The sequence below is a fragment of the Diachasma alloeum genome, unplaced genomic scaffold, assembly GCF_001412515.2.
Source record: "Diachasma alloeum isolate Michigan unplaced genomic scaffold, Dall2.0 Dall_scaffold_00788, whole genome shotgun sequence".
In the NCBI taxonomy this organism is placed as follows: domain Eukaryota; kingdom Metazoa; phylum Arthropoda; class Insecta; order Hymenoptera; family Braconidae; genus Diachasma; species Diachasma alloeum.
In genome coordinates this window covers 89,318-105,966 of record NW_021680918.1, presented here as the reverse complement: position 1 = coordinate 105,966, position 16,649 = coordinate 89,318, and the positions used below count along the sequence as shown (strand labels likewise).

The 16,649-nt window shown below is 41.1% G+C and overlaps 1 protein-coding gene across 1 annotated transcript; it reads right to left on the bottom strand.

Moving 5' to 3' along the window:
* Positions 1-6,360: 6,360 nt before the first annotated feature.
* LOC107044744 lies at positions 6,361-8,283 on the bottom strand. The gene is made up of 2 exons (XM_015266763.1): positions 7,233-8,283; positions 6,361-6,869 (listed from the first exon to the last, which is right to left on the bottom strand). Exons 1-2 carry the CDS (start codon positions 8,281-8,283, stop codon positions 6,361-6,363), a joined length of 1,560 nt encoding a protein of 519 aa, XP_015122249.1.
* Between the last annotated feature and the right edge of the window lie 8,366 nt (positions 8,284-16,649).

Genomic DNA, 16,649 nt, shown 5'->3' with positions numbered 1-16,649 from the left:
AATTCAAACCTCACAGGAGGCACCATGAAATGACGTACAGGCTATCATACCCTAGGTGGTATGATAGTCGAATTAAAAATCACGAATAATCGATAAAAAACAAACACACAAAAAAGGGATTAAATAATTCGAACACAGAATTGGATGGAAAAAAGCCGTTACGGCATAAAAAACCCAGATTTATTGATTAGGATATAATGGATCGATTACAACTGCGAATGACACTTGTTTTACATACACATACACACACGCTACCACACTGCAATGTCTGTCCTAAGAACACTACGATGTGAACTGTCGGATGCAGCTATGGACATGTACACACACACACGCGTGTCGATAATGCGAAAGATAGGTTATGGAATCACACGTTGTGTGATTCCGAGACGATATTCGTAATTAAATTACGAAGATATGAGGTGGCCGTTGCACCACCTCCGATACGTTTTTAGATGAAGTGGCCATTCGCCACTTCAAAAAAGATGTAGAGGAAGCGGCACGTTGCACCACTTCCAATACGATTGGCGTTGCCGTTCACTACACCGTTAATCGGAATTGATTCTTACAGATTTTGCGAGGTAACTATATAATTCTTGAGGAGAATTATTTTGAGATGTTTTTGACTGATGGATTGACACTTTGAATTGATAATAACACTGATTTCACACGAAAGATCGATTGACAAACTTAAGTGCTCGAATAGCATCGGCTTTGACCGTTATACGTGGTGTAATAGACTAGGTTGGGTTAGCGTCAGTTGGGCGCTTCCCCGCGAGAAACTAGCGAGTCGAGAGGGGGAAAAATTCGCAGCAGTGGCGTGGCAAACTAGATAAAAACTAGCATTCAGCTCGGNAGTAAATGAAACTGAGGATAGGCAGGCGCATGATGTTACCTGTGAGGCTACAGCATAGACCTTACGGATAAAGAGTGCCTCCTTCCGTTAGTTTTGCATTCCGTTCTTCGTGCGGTTTCTTGTTACTTTGGTAAAATTCACTTACAATGAAACCTTTCGGTCGCGCCCNTAGATTTGAACGAGTTACGATGTAACATACTCCCGGCAAAAGCTGCGAAACAAACCACCAGTGGGTTGTTGTGCAGTAGAGGAACGTATGTACAATAGATTGATAAACGATATAACTGATAATTCTAGCTATGACTTATAGCTAGGTGACGGGTAACAGACAGAGGCGGGTGATGTTGCGTTTATAGGTACCGCTGGCGGTCCTAACTGATGCAACTCGAGCGATGCCGTCACTCCNAACCTTTCGGTCGCGCCTTCCATTTTCTATTAGAGAAAAGCGGTTCCAAAGCGACTAATCAGCCATCGAACTTACATGTGTTTTGACAAATTTTTGAGGGAGAAAAATAAAATAAAGCCTGCGTAAAGAGTTTTCAAGGAGAAAGAACCCATGGTGGGGTCAATTTCGTGATTCTTATCTGACAAAAAATTACTGAAAACTAGACACTATAGTTTTTCGAATATAATGTNTACCGCTGGCGGTCCTAACTGATGCAACTCGAGCGATGCCGTCACTCCCAAGAAACACTTCGATGATCACACCCAGCGGCCATCGTGCATAAGCGACAGCGTCGTCCATGAGGAGAACCANGAACTTACATGTGTTTTGACAAATTTTTGAGGGAGAAAAATAAAATAAAGCCTGCGTAAAGAGTTTTCAAGGAGAAAGAACCCATGGTGGGGTCAATTTCGTGATTCTTATCTGACAAAAAATTACTGAAAACTAGACACTATAGTTTTTCGAATATAATGTATTTCGTTCCTGCCTAATATTCCGGTCACAGACCCAGTTCCTGCTACGGACCTATCTTCTGAGACTTTCCATGCCTTATGAAGTACAAGTGTAAATTGTAAATATCAATATTAATGATTTTTGGATAGCCAAAGAGTTTTTTTCTTCGATTATTGACGATTTTTATTCTCTTAGGTTGTGGAAATAGATTTTACTTATAAATCGACTCAAAAAAATTGGAATTAAAGTGCCAGCTTGAATCGGGTCTCTGACACTATGACTGTTAATATTAATTAATTAATTAATTAATTGGAATTAAAGTACCAGCTTGAATCGTGTTTCTGATACTGTGACTGTTAATATTAAAAAACAGGAATCCGGGATTTTTTCCTATTTCGTTTAGGGAGAAGACCCACATGACCGCGGCAACGTTGCACTCTATTGTCCTTGTCTTGTCTATGCAAGTGAACGGTACTGGGCCTTGTCTTCTGAAACGCGCCTCACTGTTGCTGTACCTTCTCTGACTCCCGGGGCTGGGGTGCCGATGGCTTAGAGAGAAACTTGGAGATTTCCGGCAGCAGGGGGACAGTGGAATAATTTTTGTCCCTGTTGTGAGCCTTCCTTTCCGAGTAAATTGTCATAAAATGACGAATATTACTTATTCATCTTGAAAAATTTCTGTTGTAAGGGATCTTGCAAGTGGCCATCGAAAATACTGAATATTCCATCCTCTCTCTGAAGGTATCCCATTTGACCAATATATGTGTGATTTTGCCGATTTTTGATACGAATTTGAATCTTCAAAATTTCAATTTCGTTTAGGCTTTCTATATTTTTCTTTTAACATTCAAAACACCTAGTCTGTAGAAATTCAATAGAATTGTCTAGCCAACCGGACACAACCCATTTCACCCCATACGTCAAGCAAAAACATCGGTTTTCGTGTTTGTGGCTTTGAAGTGCAAAACAATTATCATCGCATTCCAACTTTTTTTTTCAAAATGTTCATCAGATTCCATAGAATAAAAGTTAGTATTCGATCATCTCAATCCGATCATGGGATTTTTTTTCAATTCACCAATTTTGTTAGTTTTTGTATACCATAAAAAAGATATAAAAAATGATGTCATATACCAGAAATAAATTTGTTTTTGGGTAGATGAAATATCATTAATCTCGTCATTTTTCAGTAGTAAATATCTTTTCTTTACTATTTCGATGTTCATGCACTCAAAACAATAATTTTTCGATATGGTATTAATCTAGTCAGCGGGCGAAAAAAAGGGGCTAGACGTCGAATTTTCTTCACGAGTCACCAATTTTTATGATTTTCTTTTCAAATTGCGCGGAATCAATTTTTGAAACCATGCGATATAAAGCCAAGCGGGGCTTTTGATTATTTTTTTTTTCAGTCACTTCAGATGCACATATGTCGGAAAATATGGAGAAGTTATCGAGATATGATGCGGGAAAAAGACGCGGGATTTCCTAATGAACGAAATAGTTTTTTATTTTTTTCGCCAAGTGAAATAGTTATCGAGATATCGATATTTGTTCATCGGAGCGCGCTACGAACTCAGTGCGTCTCGGTCTCTGATGAAGAGCATCGAGAGACAACGCGCTAGCCATGAGAGTGATAGGGAGACAACTATACAAGTTCCCACATGAGACAGAGATGCACTTTGTTCTCACCGTGCTCCGGTAAACAAATATCAATATCTCGATAACTATTTCACTTGGCGAAAAAAATTAAAACCCATTTTGTTCGTTGGGAAATCCCGCGTCTTTTTCCCGTATCATGTCTCAATAACTTCTCAATAGTTTCCGAGATATATTTGCATCTAAAGTGACTGAAAAAAAAATCAAAAGCCCAGCTTGGCTTTAGATCTCATGTTTTCAGAAATTGAGTCTGAGCAGTTTGAAAAAAAAATTATCAAAATTGGTGACTTCTAAAGGAAAGTCAACATCTAGTCCCATTTTTTTCGCCCGCCGACTGGACTATATGCGAAAACGACGTTCCCACTTTGACGGACGGGGTAGAATGGGTTGGGTCCAATTTTTTGTACTTTTCTCACGATATATCAAAAGTCGATTGATAGCTATTTCATCAACCAAAGGCTTCAATTGCACCGAGGTACCCCCACCTCGATGATGGAGGTAAATGGCCTCTTTCACCACTCTTTGCTGTTAACAACGGCCTGCCTTACCCCCCCTCTGCCGCCTGAAGCGCTTTCGGAACTCGACAATTACCATATAGATGGTTTCTGTCCTCTCTTTTTTTTTATTTCTAAAACAATAACTAATCAAATACGTTATCTTAAAATCGGAAGTTATTGACTAGTAATAAAGATGTATCTGGCCGATAGCTAGTACTTTTTTTTTCAATAGAATTTATAAAGTAATTAAAATTCCTAACTCAGGCCGTCATCGAGCAAAGAAGAACAAACTTCAGAAAATGTACAAATAATTCAAAACTGAAAAAAACCTATTGATCAAAAATTTAAAAGTTTGACGGTTTGCTCACGATTTGTGAAAAAGGTCTCTTGGATGGCTTTTTATTTTTATTGTTTTTTTGTCAGCGTAAAATCAGCGTAATGTCAGCGTAAAGTGCGCGCATTTGCATTGTTCCGCTTTTCCATCGAAGTGATCTGTACATCTCCATGGCATCGACTCCGGAGAATCGCGCCAAAAGGCTATTACTCGAAAGACTGTATTATAGTGATAGTGAAGATAGTGATGATGATAATTGGTATTATTCAGATAGTGGTGACGAATATTGGGATGAATATTCTTTTTCAGACGACAAGGAACTGACATTTCGTGAGAAGCTGATGAATCTCTTCATTCATTTGAAGTTAGAACAATCGAAAGGAACGGCAATACTCAAACTATTGCGGACTCATCGATGCTTTCAAGATCTACCTGCGAATCACCGGACATTGGTTCAGACTCCACGGAAAAAGCTTCAACTTCGTACAGTATCTCCAGGAGAATATTTACATCTTGGAATCGCCACTCAGTTTGAAATGACGTTAAAGGCTATCATACCCTAGGTGGTATGATAGTCGAATTAAAAATCACGAATAATCGATAAAAAACAAACACAAAAAAAGGGATTAAATAATTCGAACACAGAATTGGATGGGAAATAGCCGTTACGGCATAAAAAACCCAGATTTATTGATTAGGATATAATGGATCGATTACAACTGCGAATGACACTTGTTTTACATACACATACACACACGCTACCACACTGCAATGTCTGTCCTAAGAACACTACGATGTGAACTGTCGGATGCAGCTATGGACATGTACACACACACACGCGTGTCGATAATGCGAAAGATAGGTTATGGAATCACATGTTGTGTGANTTTTTTTTTTTTACGGCCTCGGAGTCCCTTTTTCGGGTCCCATTCGGCACTCTATCCAACCCTATGCATGCGGCTGTGGATTCTACACTGTACCGCATTTGCACTTCTATAGAACATAGAAGTAGCATGGGGAAACCACAGAAAACCCATGCCGGTACAGGCGGTTCCTCTATTAGCAACCTCCTGCTCGCCGGAGCCTTCCGTTGAAAAATTCGGTTCCACGGGGAATCGAACTCACAACCTTTCGCACACTAGACTTGCGTCTAATCCACTTGGCCACCGACGTCGGTGAGGAGAACCACTGAACCGAGTTTCAGTTCAGCAGTAGACGTAAGCCATTTTTGGCGAGTTTGGAGTTCATGTAGATATTCCGTGTGCCATTTATTCCAAAAGTCCTGTTTGGCCTTGGTGATGAAGTTATAAGTGGACAGGCGATTATCTGAAACTGACGAGAACGATTTTCCGGGTAAGGCATTGAATGGTCGGCCTATCAACAGGTGGGCTGAAGTGATAGCCAAGGGATCATTGGGATCAGCCGAAAGAGTACACAACGGTCGAGAGTTTAAGATCGCTTCAATTTCGATCAGCAAAGTATTAAGTTGCTCATAAGTGAGTCTTTGATCCTTTAAAACGCGTTTCAAATGATGTTTGAAACTCTTTACAGGTGCTTCCCAAATCCCTCCAAAGTGGGGAGACAATGATGGATTAACATGCCATGTGATGCGTTTAGATAGAGCGTAATTGCCCACGCTTTCCGCGAATTCGGGGCTACAAAGAAGATTATACAATTCGCTGAGCTCTTTACTAGCTCCAACGAAATTTGTACCGTTGTCGGAGTAAACCTGTTCAGGAACACCTCTGCGGCCGGTGAACCTGCGAAAGGCTGCCAAAAATCCTTGTGAGGAAAGATTAGTCGCTAATTCAATGTGAACAGCCTTACAGACCATACACATGAATACATATCCGTAAGACTTGAGAAACGATCTGTTACGATCTTTCTTCTCTTTGATGAGGATTGGACCAAAAAAATCAACACCTGTCTGCGAGAAAGCGGGTGCTTCGTTCACTCTAGATCTAGGCAAATCTGCCATCTGAGCATGAACTACCGTTGGTTTCTGACGAATGCATTCGATACAACGACGAACAATCCTTCTGATCTGATCCTTACCGTTCAGAATCCAGAATTTGGATCGAATCGCGTAGAGAGTACTTTGAATCCCTGCATGGAGATTCTAATGATGAGCCCGATGGATGATCATGTCGGTAACCGGATGTTTACTAGGCAACAAGATTGGGCGTTTCTGATTGTACGATAGTTCGGACTTCTTGAGCCGACCGCCCACACGAAGCAGTCCCTTGTCGTCTACGAAGGGATGCAATTGATCAAACGAGGTTCCCTTTGCTGATGAACGAGTTGAGTTCGTCGAAGATTGATTAGTTGTGAGCCTTCGTACTTCAACAGAGAAACGCTCACGCTGAACCATCATGACGATTTGATGCTCAGCCTCGTAGAGTTCTTTGTTAGTGAGTGGACGGGTCCAAGGGGTTTGTGGATACTTCCATCGCCGGATGTACGCACCGACTCTTACAAATCGTTTGAAATCAGAGAACTGAGAATACAGAGAGTCACATGAAGTGGTAGTGATCAGGCAGAGATTCCTTTTCAGTCCTTGCACTAGAACTGCCGAGGGTACGATGAATTGTGACCATTCAGGTTCTCCGAGAATTAGCCATCTAGGACCTGAAGACCAGAGAGAGTTATTGACAAATTCAGACGGAAGTTGTCCTCGAGATAACGCGTCAGCTGGATTGTCTTCGGACCGGACATGTCTCCAACTAACTTGATCACCTAAAGTTTGAATATCTGCCACTCTGTTTGATTCGAAAGTTCTCAGAAGATGAGGAGCTTTCTTAAGCCAACAAAGAACGATGGTGGAGTCAGACCATAAGTATGCCTGATCGATGGGGAAGTCGAACTGAGCCGTAGTCTCCACATATAATTTTTTGAGGATGGTCGCTGCGCAGAGTTCCAACCTAGGGATTGTAACTCCGCGCAATGGTGTTACCCGAGATTTACTACATATCAGTCTGATCAAAACCTCACCTTGAGGATTGCTGGATTTGAGATACAGACAAGCTCCATATCCGTGACTGGAGGCGTCACTAAATCCATGGCTTTCGATGCGAGAGGGATTTTGGATTAAAATCTGTCGAGGAACCGAGACTTCACGTATTTTTGGCAACTGGAGTACTAGCGACGTCCATTTTGTGTGGATATCTTGAGGAAGAGGCTCATCCCATGTAATCTTTGCCTTCCAGCAGTCTTGAATTAAGACTTTGGCGAATAAAGTCACGGGTCCTAAGAGTCCTAGAAGATCGAAGATCTTTGATACTTCTGAGAGGAGTTTGGTTGCAACAACGTTAGGATCAACTTGAGTCAAAGTGTACTGCAACAGATCACCTTGGGCATCCCATATGATACCCAAAGTCTTCTGGACTGGATCATCTTTGATCAAGCAATCCAAATCAAAGAAGCTTTTATCAATCTTATCCAAAGCTGAACGATGATTGGATGACCATTGGCGGATGACGAAACCGCCGCGAGAGAGCAATGCGATCATATCATCTCTAATGGTTATAAGTTCGTCTAGAGAATCTGCTCCGGAGATGAAATCGTCAACATAAAAATCACGAAGTAGAAGTTTACTGGCACGTGGGAAGTTCTGTGCCTCATCACGCGCAAGTTGTTGTATGGTACGAATAGCTAAGAACGGAGCAGCGGCTGTACCAAACGTCACGGTGTTGAGTTGAAAAGTTCTGAGTTTGCCTTGGTAAGGCCACAGAACCCTTTGAAATTGTCTGTCGTCAAGATGAATTAGAATCTGGCGGTACATTTTCTCAATGTCCGCTGTGATGACGTAGCGATGCGTGCGAAACCGAAGGACTTGTTCAAAGATAGTATTCTGGATTGTGGGGCCGACCAGAAGAGTATCATTAAGCGAGATGCCAGTAGACGTTTTAGCCGAGGCATCGAACACTACACGAACCTTGGTAGTTTCACTGGACTCCTTGATAACGGCGTGATGAGGAAGGTAATAGCCATCTTCAATCTCATCGCAAAGAGTCATATGACCAAGGGAGATGTACTCCTCCATCACTCTGGTGTATTCAGATTTCAATGAAGGATTTGATGAAAGTTTTCGATCCAAGGAAGAAAAACGTTTGAGCGCTTGCGAACGAGATTCGCCAAGATTGAATTTTGAATCTCTGAATGGAAGACGAACTATGTACCTACCAGTAACATCTTATTTGGTATGTGTAACATAGTGTTGTTCACAAGAAATTTCGTCACGAGATCGAACGGGTTCGTGATCGAAGTCTTCGATAATCCAGAAACGCTCGATGAGCTTATCTAATTTGACGACGTTGCAAGGAGAGGTTGTTGAGGCCGATAACAGTTCAGAGCCTCCAGCGATGATCCATCCTAACCGAGTCTTCTGTAAGACAATGGTAGAATCTCCATGCGACAATTTGATTTGTCCAATGGACAAAACTGACAACATGGTGTTGGAGGCTAGCAAAAGATCGATTGATCTTGGCAGATGAAACTGAGGATCCGCGAGTTGAAGATTCTTCGGGATGTCGAACTGATGTCGAGGGAAAACGTCACTAGGTACGACATCAGCTATCTTGGGAACAATCAAAAAGTTTGATTGTTGTTCAAAGTTATTGTAACTTGAATGAAGAGTCACCTGAACATATTGGTTCGAAACAGTGCACAGACCGTCCACTGCTCCAATGTTCACCGAACAATTAGTTTTACGCAATTGCAGGGTATTCGCGAATCGCTCTGTGACTAAATTCACTGTAGAACAAGAATCTAACAGTGCGCGTGCCGCGACGCAATTGCCTCGCTTGTGTTCAGTCTTGACAACCGCCGTTGTCATTAACTGTGAATCCGAGGAGAAGGCGACGGATGTGTATGTCTGATGAGCTAGTCATTGCTGACTGCTGGCAGATGCTATGGCATCCTTCTCATGCAGGAGTATGTGATGTTCGCATTTGCACCTTTTGCAGACCTGACCACTCCTGCAAGGGTATGGATGGGCCCACAGACAATTTTTGCATGCTTTGATGCCTTTAATGAACTTCCAACGATTCTGGACACTGAGATCGTTGAAGGTTGGGCACATGTACAATCGATGAGCTTTACTGCATTTGGGGCAGCTCATCGACGGGGATTTCTAAGAGGATGAATCCGATTTGGAAGACGTGACGAACGTCTGGGGAGTCTTCCTTGAGAATTTGTTGGCCGATTGAGGGAGACTTTCTCCTGGCCTTTTCTTTGGGTTGGGGTTACGATTGGACATCGCTGCGGAGTCGAAAGCTTGCTGCTTGAAGATAGCAGTCTGGATGAACTTGAACAGATCATCCAACTTTGGCAATTCATCCATGTTAAGCTTGTCTTGCCATCGACTTCTCAGTGTCTGGGGCAGACAACGTTCGATGATGCGAACGAGTAAGTTTTCCCCAGGTGGAGCACCGATTCCCTCCAGGATGTGAAGGTGCTGACGAGCCTTATCCAGAAGTGAGGATAGGTCATCAGCTAATACCTGGGTGAACTGAGGGAGGTCGCTTAGAGCATTCAAGTGTTTTACGGCCACAATGCGCTTGTGGTCGTAGAATTCCAGGAGAGATTTCTAAGCTTTTGAATAATATTGGTCACTGGGATCATATTGGCTGATTTTAGCCAAAGCTGGCCCAGTGAGAGAGTCAAAAAGTTGACTGCATTTCACTGCATCAGAAATGTCGGTCCGGGAATGAACGAGAGCGATGAACTCATTTTTGTACATCGCCCAATTTTCTTGTTTTCCGTCGAACATGGGGATCTTTATTTTAGGGAGCTTTGGCAGTTCTTGCCGCTCCGTGAGAGTGATGTTATTCGGATTCAAGGTCGAGTTGAATACCGAATCCCTTTGTTGGAGTTTGGAAATGGCGCCGGCTGCCTGGTAGTATCTAGATTCGGTCTCTAGGAAACTCCCTGCTAGGCGATTGCCGCTTTGAAGTGAGTTTAATTCCTCATAGTACTTCATCGAAGTATCGAACAATGTCGACATTTTCTCCGCACGTATCTTGGCGTTTGCGGGATCGAAATGTGTACTCTCGAGGTATTGCTGCAGCCTCCCCAACTGGAGATCGAAGAAATTCAATTTCTGTTCGAGATACGCGACGCGTCTTTTCTCCTCTGAAGAGAGACTCATTTTTATGGAAAAAATGAGACTCAGAAGATATCGACAAATTACGATACGATGGGGTAACGGCTCGATGAACTAGTTTACCGATCAAATGAAAAAACCGACTAAATCCACGTAGATCACGTTGGATTTAGATAAACTTCGATAAATTAGCGAAAATCTCGTAAACTAGGGCCGTAAACAAGAAAAGGGAAACGATCTATCAAATTGGTTAAACAACCGATGAATAACTATAATGAAAATCAAACGAGAGAGAAAACAAAAAATAATGACGATATAAGAATAGTCAAATGACTGGATTCAATGTAACAACTCAAAAAAAAGAAAACAAGAGAAAAAGAAAAAGAAAATTCAAGAAGATGAATATCTAAAAATAATTGAATGAAATTAATTAAATGTGCAAAGAAATAGATATAGATAAATGTATGAACTTATATTTGCACGTCTCACGATGTTGAACCAGCTGAGCGGTGAAGGTTCCTGGAACGGGAGTGACGATGACGATGAAACGATAAGACGTCGGACTTGAAGACACGTCGACGAAGTTTTGGATAGTTTTTAATTTTTCAAACTGTTTTTAGTAACTTTTTTGTTCACCTTGAACACTCTTTCACACGCGTCACTCGCAGTTTTGATTAGAGGTTAAAATTCAAACCTCACAGGAGGTACCATGAAATGACGTTAAAGGCTATCATACCCTAGGTGGTATGATAGTCGAATTAAAAATCACGAATAATCGATAAAAAACAAACACAAAAAAAAGGGATTAAATAATTCGAACACAGAATTGGATGGGAAAAAGCCGTTACGGCATAAAAAACCCAGATTTATTGATTAGGATATAATGGATCGATTACAACTGCGAATGACACTTGTTTTACATACACATACACACACGCTACCATACTGCAATGTCTGTCCTAAGAACACTACGATGTGAACTGTCGGACGCAGCTATGGACATGTACACACACACACGCGTGTCGATAATGCGAAAGATAGGTTATGGAATCACACGTTGTGTGATTCCGAGACGATATTCGTAATTAAATTACGAAGATATGAGGTGGCCATTGCACCACCTCCGATACGTTTTTAGATGAAGTGGCCGTTCGCCACTTCAAAAAAGATGTAGAGGAAGCGGCACGTTGCACCACTTCCAATACGATTGGCGTTGCCGTTCACTACACCGTTAATCGGAATTGATTCTTACAGATTTTGCGAGGTAACTATATAATTCTTGAGGAGAATTATTTTTGAGATGTTTTGGACTGATAGATTGACACTTTGAATTGATAATAACACTGATTTCACACGAAAGATCGATTGACAAACTTAAGTGCTCGAATAGCGTCGGTTTTGACCGTTACACGTGGTGTAATAGACTAGGTTGGGTTAGCGTCGGTTGGGGGCTTCCCCGCGAGAAACTAGCGAGTCGAGTGGGGGAAAAATTCGCAGCGGTGGCGTGGCGAACTAGATAAAAACTAGCATTCAGCTCGCGCGTAGGTTTGAACGAGTTACGATGTAACACAGTTGAAGGATTATCTAACCCGCATTGCTTCTCCCATACCCGACAATCTTGATATAAATATTAGCATGGATGGTGCGAATATGGACCATCAGGGTAGCATTAATATGAGGCCTATCCAGATACGAGTTGCGAACATAGAAAAATCCACGCCCATTATTGTTGGAATTTACCGTGCAACGAAAAAACCGGCGTCTGCGCGATATTTTTTTGCTGATATCGTTGTCGAGTGGAAAAAAATTAATGAAGAAGGAGGAATTCAAATCGGTATCAAAACCATAAAGTTGTCTATCCGATGTATAATTGCTGATGCACCAGCCAGAGCTTTTGTTCTGAACCATGTAGGGCACACTGCCCATAACAATTCTTCGAAATTTAAAAGAGACGGAACTCTACGAACAGATGCCGATTATGCTGCTATGATAGATGAAAGATGATAGATGAAAGATGATCATGGTCAAAGTTTTCTGACAAAGCTAGGAATCGGGTTGGTATAGCAAGTACCTTTTGAGTGGATGCACTTGTCTTTGTTGGGATCAGTCAAGCGCTAGATAAAGGCAACAGTCCCCTTCAATCGACGCTTCGAGGCTTACGTTAGGCTTGACAATACACGCATCGATATAATAAATAAGCGAATGCGCCTTATAAATGAGTATACACCCCGGGAATTCTCAAGACGACCCATTGATATTACACAATACCATCGTATGAAAGCCACAGAATTACGCCAATTAATTTTATATATTGGATCTGTGATAAACTGCGGGGTTTATAAAAAAAATACTTTTGATCATTATTTGATGTATCATATCGCGCTACGTATCCTGGCGTCTAAAGAACCTGAACCTCAATCTTTATCTTTTTCACGGGATTTGCTGAAGATGTGGGTAGAAGGATGCGCAAATTTACCCAATTTGGGAGTTTCAAATGTCAGAGCTCAACCTGGAATTAGAGTATGCAGATTTGAGCGACATTATTATCAAATGCTATCCGACACCATACTGGCCTCTACCTGAAGATAAGAGTTTTCCACCTGTCGATCCATTACCTGGAATATTCAGTGCAACAACCATGTTATAAGCACACATCATCAGATCGGTAAGTCAGAGTAATTGTGCAAAGATACATACAATCATTCAAAATATACCTGAATGAATTCATTTAAGTTTTCGCAGTTGCGGGCTAGTGGAGCTAGATCTCTTATAAAGTCCCTGCACGAAAATGGTATTCGGTTCCAACCTGAAATCTCCCCACTCCCATGTTAAAAGGTATGGCAGGTACGAATGGGGCGGTGGTGGGGGTGAATCCGAAGACCATTTTCTTATGGCGAGAACTATACATTAATAGTCCAGTCAGCAGGCGAAAAAAATGGGGCTAGAGGTTGACTTTTCGGTAACAAGGGTACCGACTTTTTTTCAGAAGTCACCGAATTTGAAATTTTTTTTTTAAACTGCTTAGAATCAAATTCTGAAAACATGTGATCTGAAGCCAAGCTGGGCTTTTGATTACTATTTTTTTTCAGGCACTTTAGATGCACATATCTCGGAAACTATTGAGAAGTTATCGAGACATAACGCGGGTAAAATGGTTTTGGATTTTTTCCGCTAAGTGAAATAGTTATCGAGATATCGATATTTGTTTACCGGAGCACGGTATTCACGCGGGAGCTTGAATTGTTGCATCCCTATCGCTCTCATGGCTAGCGCGGCGTCTCTCGGAACTTTTCATCAGAGGAACAGAGAGGCCATCGTATAAGATTCCGCGTGGGACAAAGACGTACTGAGTTTGCAGCGCGCTACGATAAGCAAATATTGATATCTCCATAACTATTGCACTTAGCGAAAAAAGTCAAAATCCCTTTTATTCGTTAAAAAATCCCGCGTTTTTTGCTGCATCTATGTCTCGATAGGTTCTCAATATTTTCCAAGATAGGGTGAATCGTCCAGTGTTCGAACGAATAAGCTCACAGTTATTTTCGACGTGTAATTAAAAATATAACAAATTCGAAAATGAATTGAAAAATGATCATAACTTCAATGTACATCCCCCAAGATAATAGAAAAAAATATCATGAATATTAATTGACGCTACAATTCATGATATGAATACAAAAAGATGAAAATGTGTGAAAACCCAGTAGTCGAACATAATTCACTAAAAACAAGAAATTGAAATTGCTGAGGGTGGGGCAAAGTGAAACGGTGAGGTAAAACGGATGTAATGGTTAATTATCACTGATTTACTTGCTGTTAATGCGGCTTCTCAACTATTAATAGCATTCGTAAATAGTAAACTAAGGGATTTAATAGTTAAGGAGTCTCGTTAATCTGTTTAATTCGTATCCAAACAACAAGTAACGAAAATTGTTGCATAATTTCTTTTTTACAGTCACTAGTCTGACAGTGCGCCGCAGCGCGAAGATACCAATAAGAAACTGAGTCATGGGTGTGAGACATCATTCGAGATGTCTCGATATGGATATGGACACGGATGGTGCGGCAACTTTCGATATAGTTCATTACAAAGTGACTACAATCGTCCACGTTCCGCTCTTAACTGTTGGATTTAGTGTCTGTTACGCTTGAATACCAAATTTGTTGATACTGTTTTGGAATTTATGCACAAACAATTTCAAAATAGGCAAAAATAATCTAATATCACTCATTTTCTCATTGCAAAAATGTTACAATTCCATTAAAATCAATAATGATATTAATATTATTCGTAACTCACTAATCATTATTATTGTTATGCGCATTTATGGAGCAAAATTATAGAAAAATCGAGCACATGCGCTAGGGAATTCCATTAGATTTCTATACGACTTCTCTCGAATAATTGAATTTATTTTCACGGATTCTCTAAAAAAAAATTCACAGCTTTGATGGGCCTTTTTTCAATTGAAATGTGCAACTGAAAACATTTCATAGGGAAAACGATAGATTTTTGTTTTTCTATAAAATTAATCCTGTTAGGATTGTTCCAATAGAAATTTTTTAGCATGAATTTTCGAGGTTTTTATTAAAAAACTTTTCATACGGAAAGAAAAATGCAAGAAAGTTTATGCTCATGAATTTCGATGGATCATATCTCAATCGAGTACATTTGATAGAAAAATTGAAACCTATTGAACATTTATGTTTCAAAAAACCATGCAGGGAAAGCCGAGGGATTGCTAATAGTATCGGCCAAGGAAATAAATGGATATGCGACAGAAGTCTATTGATTAAATCGATAGAGAACATTATCGCTCAATTTTTGAAAATACGGCATGATTGATCATTTATTATTCGAAAATCATTCAATACTCAATAAAAAATAATTTGTCTTGACAAGAAGGGGGAACTTTTTCGTCAATGGAGGCTTTTTCCTAATTCTGATAGAAACCCTAAAAAATAGAATAAGACCATGATGTAGACCAACTTATAGAGGATTAAAATATAAAACAAAAACATTTAGGATGGAATTTCATTTATCCTGCTCGCTATCTCCCTTCCGGATCACGTCAATCGAGAAAAATCAAATAAGCCTACTGCCATCTACTGGTGCATCGAAATTCATGGTAGAGTCATCTACCGTGAATCTCTCAAAATAGGGTCTACCACCCCTTCTGAGTCATCGAGCCTGGCTCGTAAGAGAGGTCTAATGGGGCCGCATAAAAACCCGACCCTCTAAATTAATCCTCTTACTACTGTCGATGTAATGTCGATCTTTCTACTTAGTTACTGTCGACAGTGGCAGGACAGTGGGTCAGCAATTTTTGTCGACAGTGGCAAGGCAGCAGGCCAGATTTTTGCTATCTGGGTAATCACGCATTTACAAACTTTATTTACGTAAATCAATAGAAGGCATTGCTTTCTTGCCTATTTCTAATAAAGAATGTTGACAACTTGGCTTGCAAAACAGTATGCGCCCTACCACCCGTCCCATATATCCCCTCCAAGCGGCCGATAGTGATGTGACACTAGCGCCCTCGAGGTCTTTGAAACCGGGTTTCAGGCGCATTATCGTAACCAATGTTCGGCCACAGTAACATCGGTGAGGTGGTGGGGGTCAACACGTAGAGGCCTGAGTTGCCTGCTGGTGGGCGACTATCGTCTCCCGCGTGCATGTTGGTGTGAGTCTCTGCAGACTCGGTGTGTGCGTCGGTGTGCCAACTCGTCATTCGCCGTAGCGCCGACTTCGTAGCTCTCCCCGAAGCTCCGCTCCACTCCCCTCGTCTAAAGCTGACGCGTAAACCGCGGTGAGTGCAACAGCGTTAGAATTGAGTGATAAAATAAACAAAAATAAAATCAATAGGAGAACAAATTGTGAAAATGTGGCCTTGAGTGATCCGACTCCTCACTGGGGTAATTTCGTAATTCCCCCCCGCCCCCGGCCCCTTTTTAATCCGAGACCAGTTCAGGCGAGGAAGAGTACATGATTTCTATCCTGTTACAATATATATATATATATATATATATATATATATATATATATATATACAGGGTGTTTCAGAGGTACATGTACATCTGAACACCCTAGGATCAGGAGGTGATTCGGAGCAGAAAAGCCCTCTTGCACTTTTTGATCAGACTCACCCCTAAAAAGTTATTGGCAATTAAGGGGGGGCCAATGGGGAGTGATTTTTAAGCGGGCACACATCCATGTGATATGCAGCATATGCGTGTGTGCCAGCCCCACCATACTACGAGACAAAAGAGCGCAACGATATTGCTCTCTCTCTCTCTCTCTCTCT

Coding starts and splice junctions, on each gene's coding strand:
- LOC107044744 (XM_015266763.1), bottom strand. CDS start 8,283: ATGGAGGAGTACATCTCCCTTGGTCATATGACTCTTTGCGATGAGATT. Junction 6,870..7,232: donor CAAATCCAGCAATCCTCAAG/GTGAGGTTTTGA, acceptor TCTGGTCTTCAG/GTCCTAGATGGCTAATTCTC.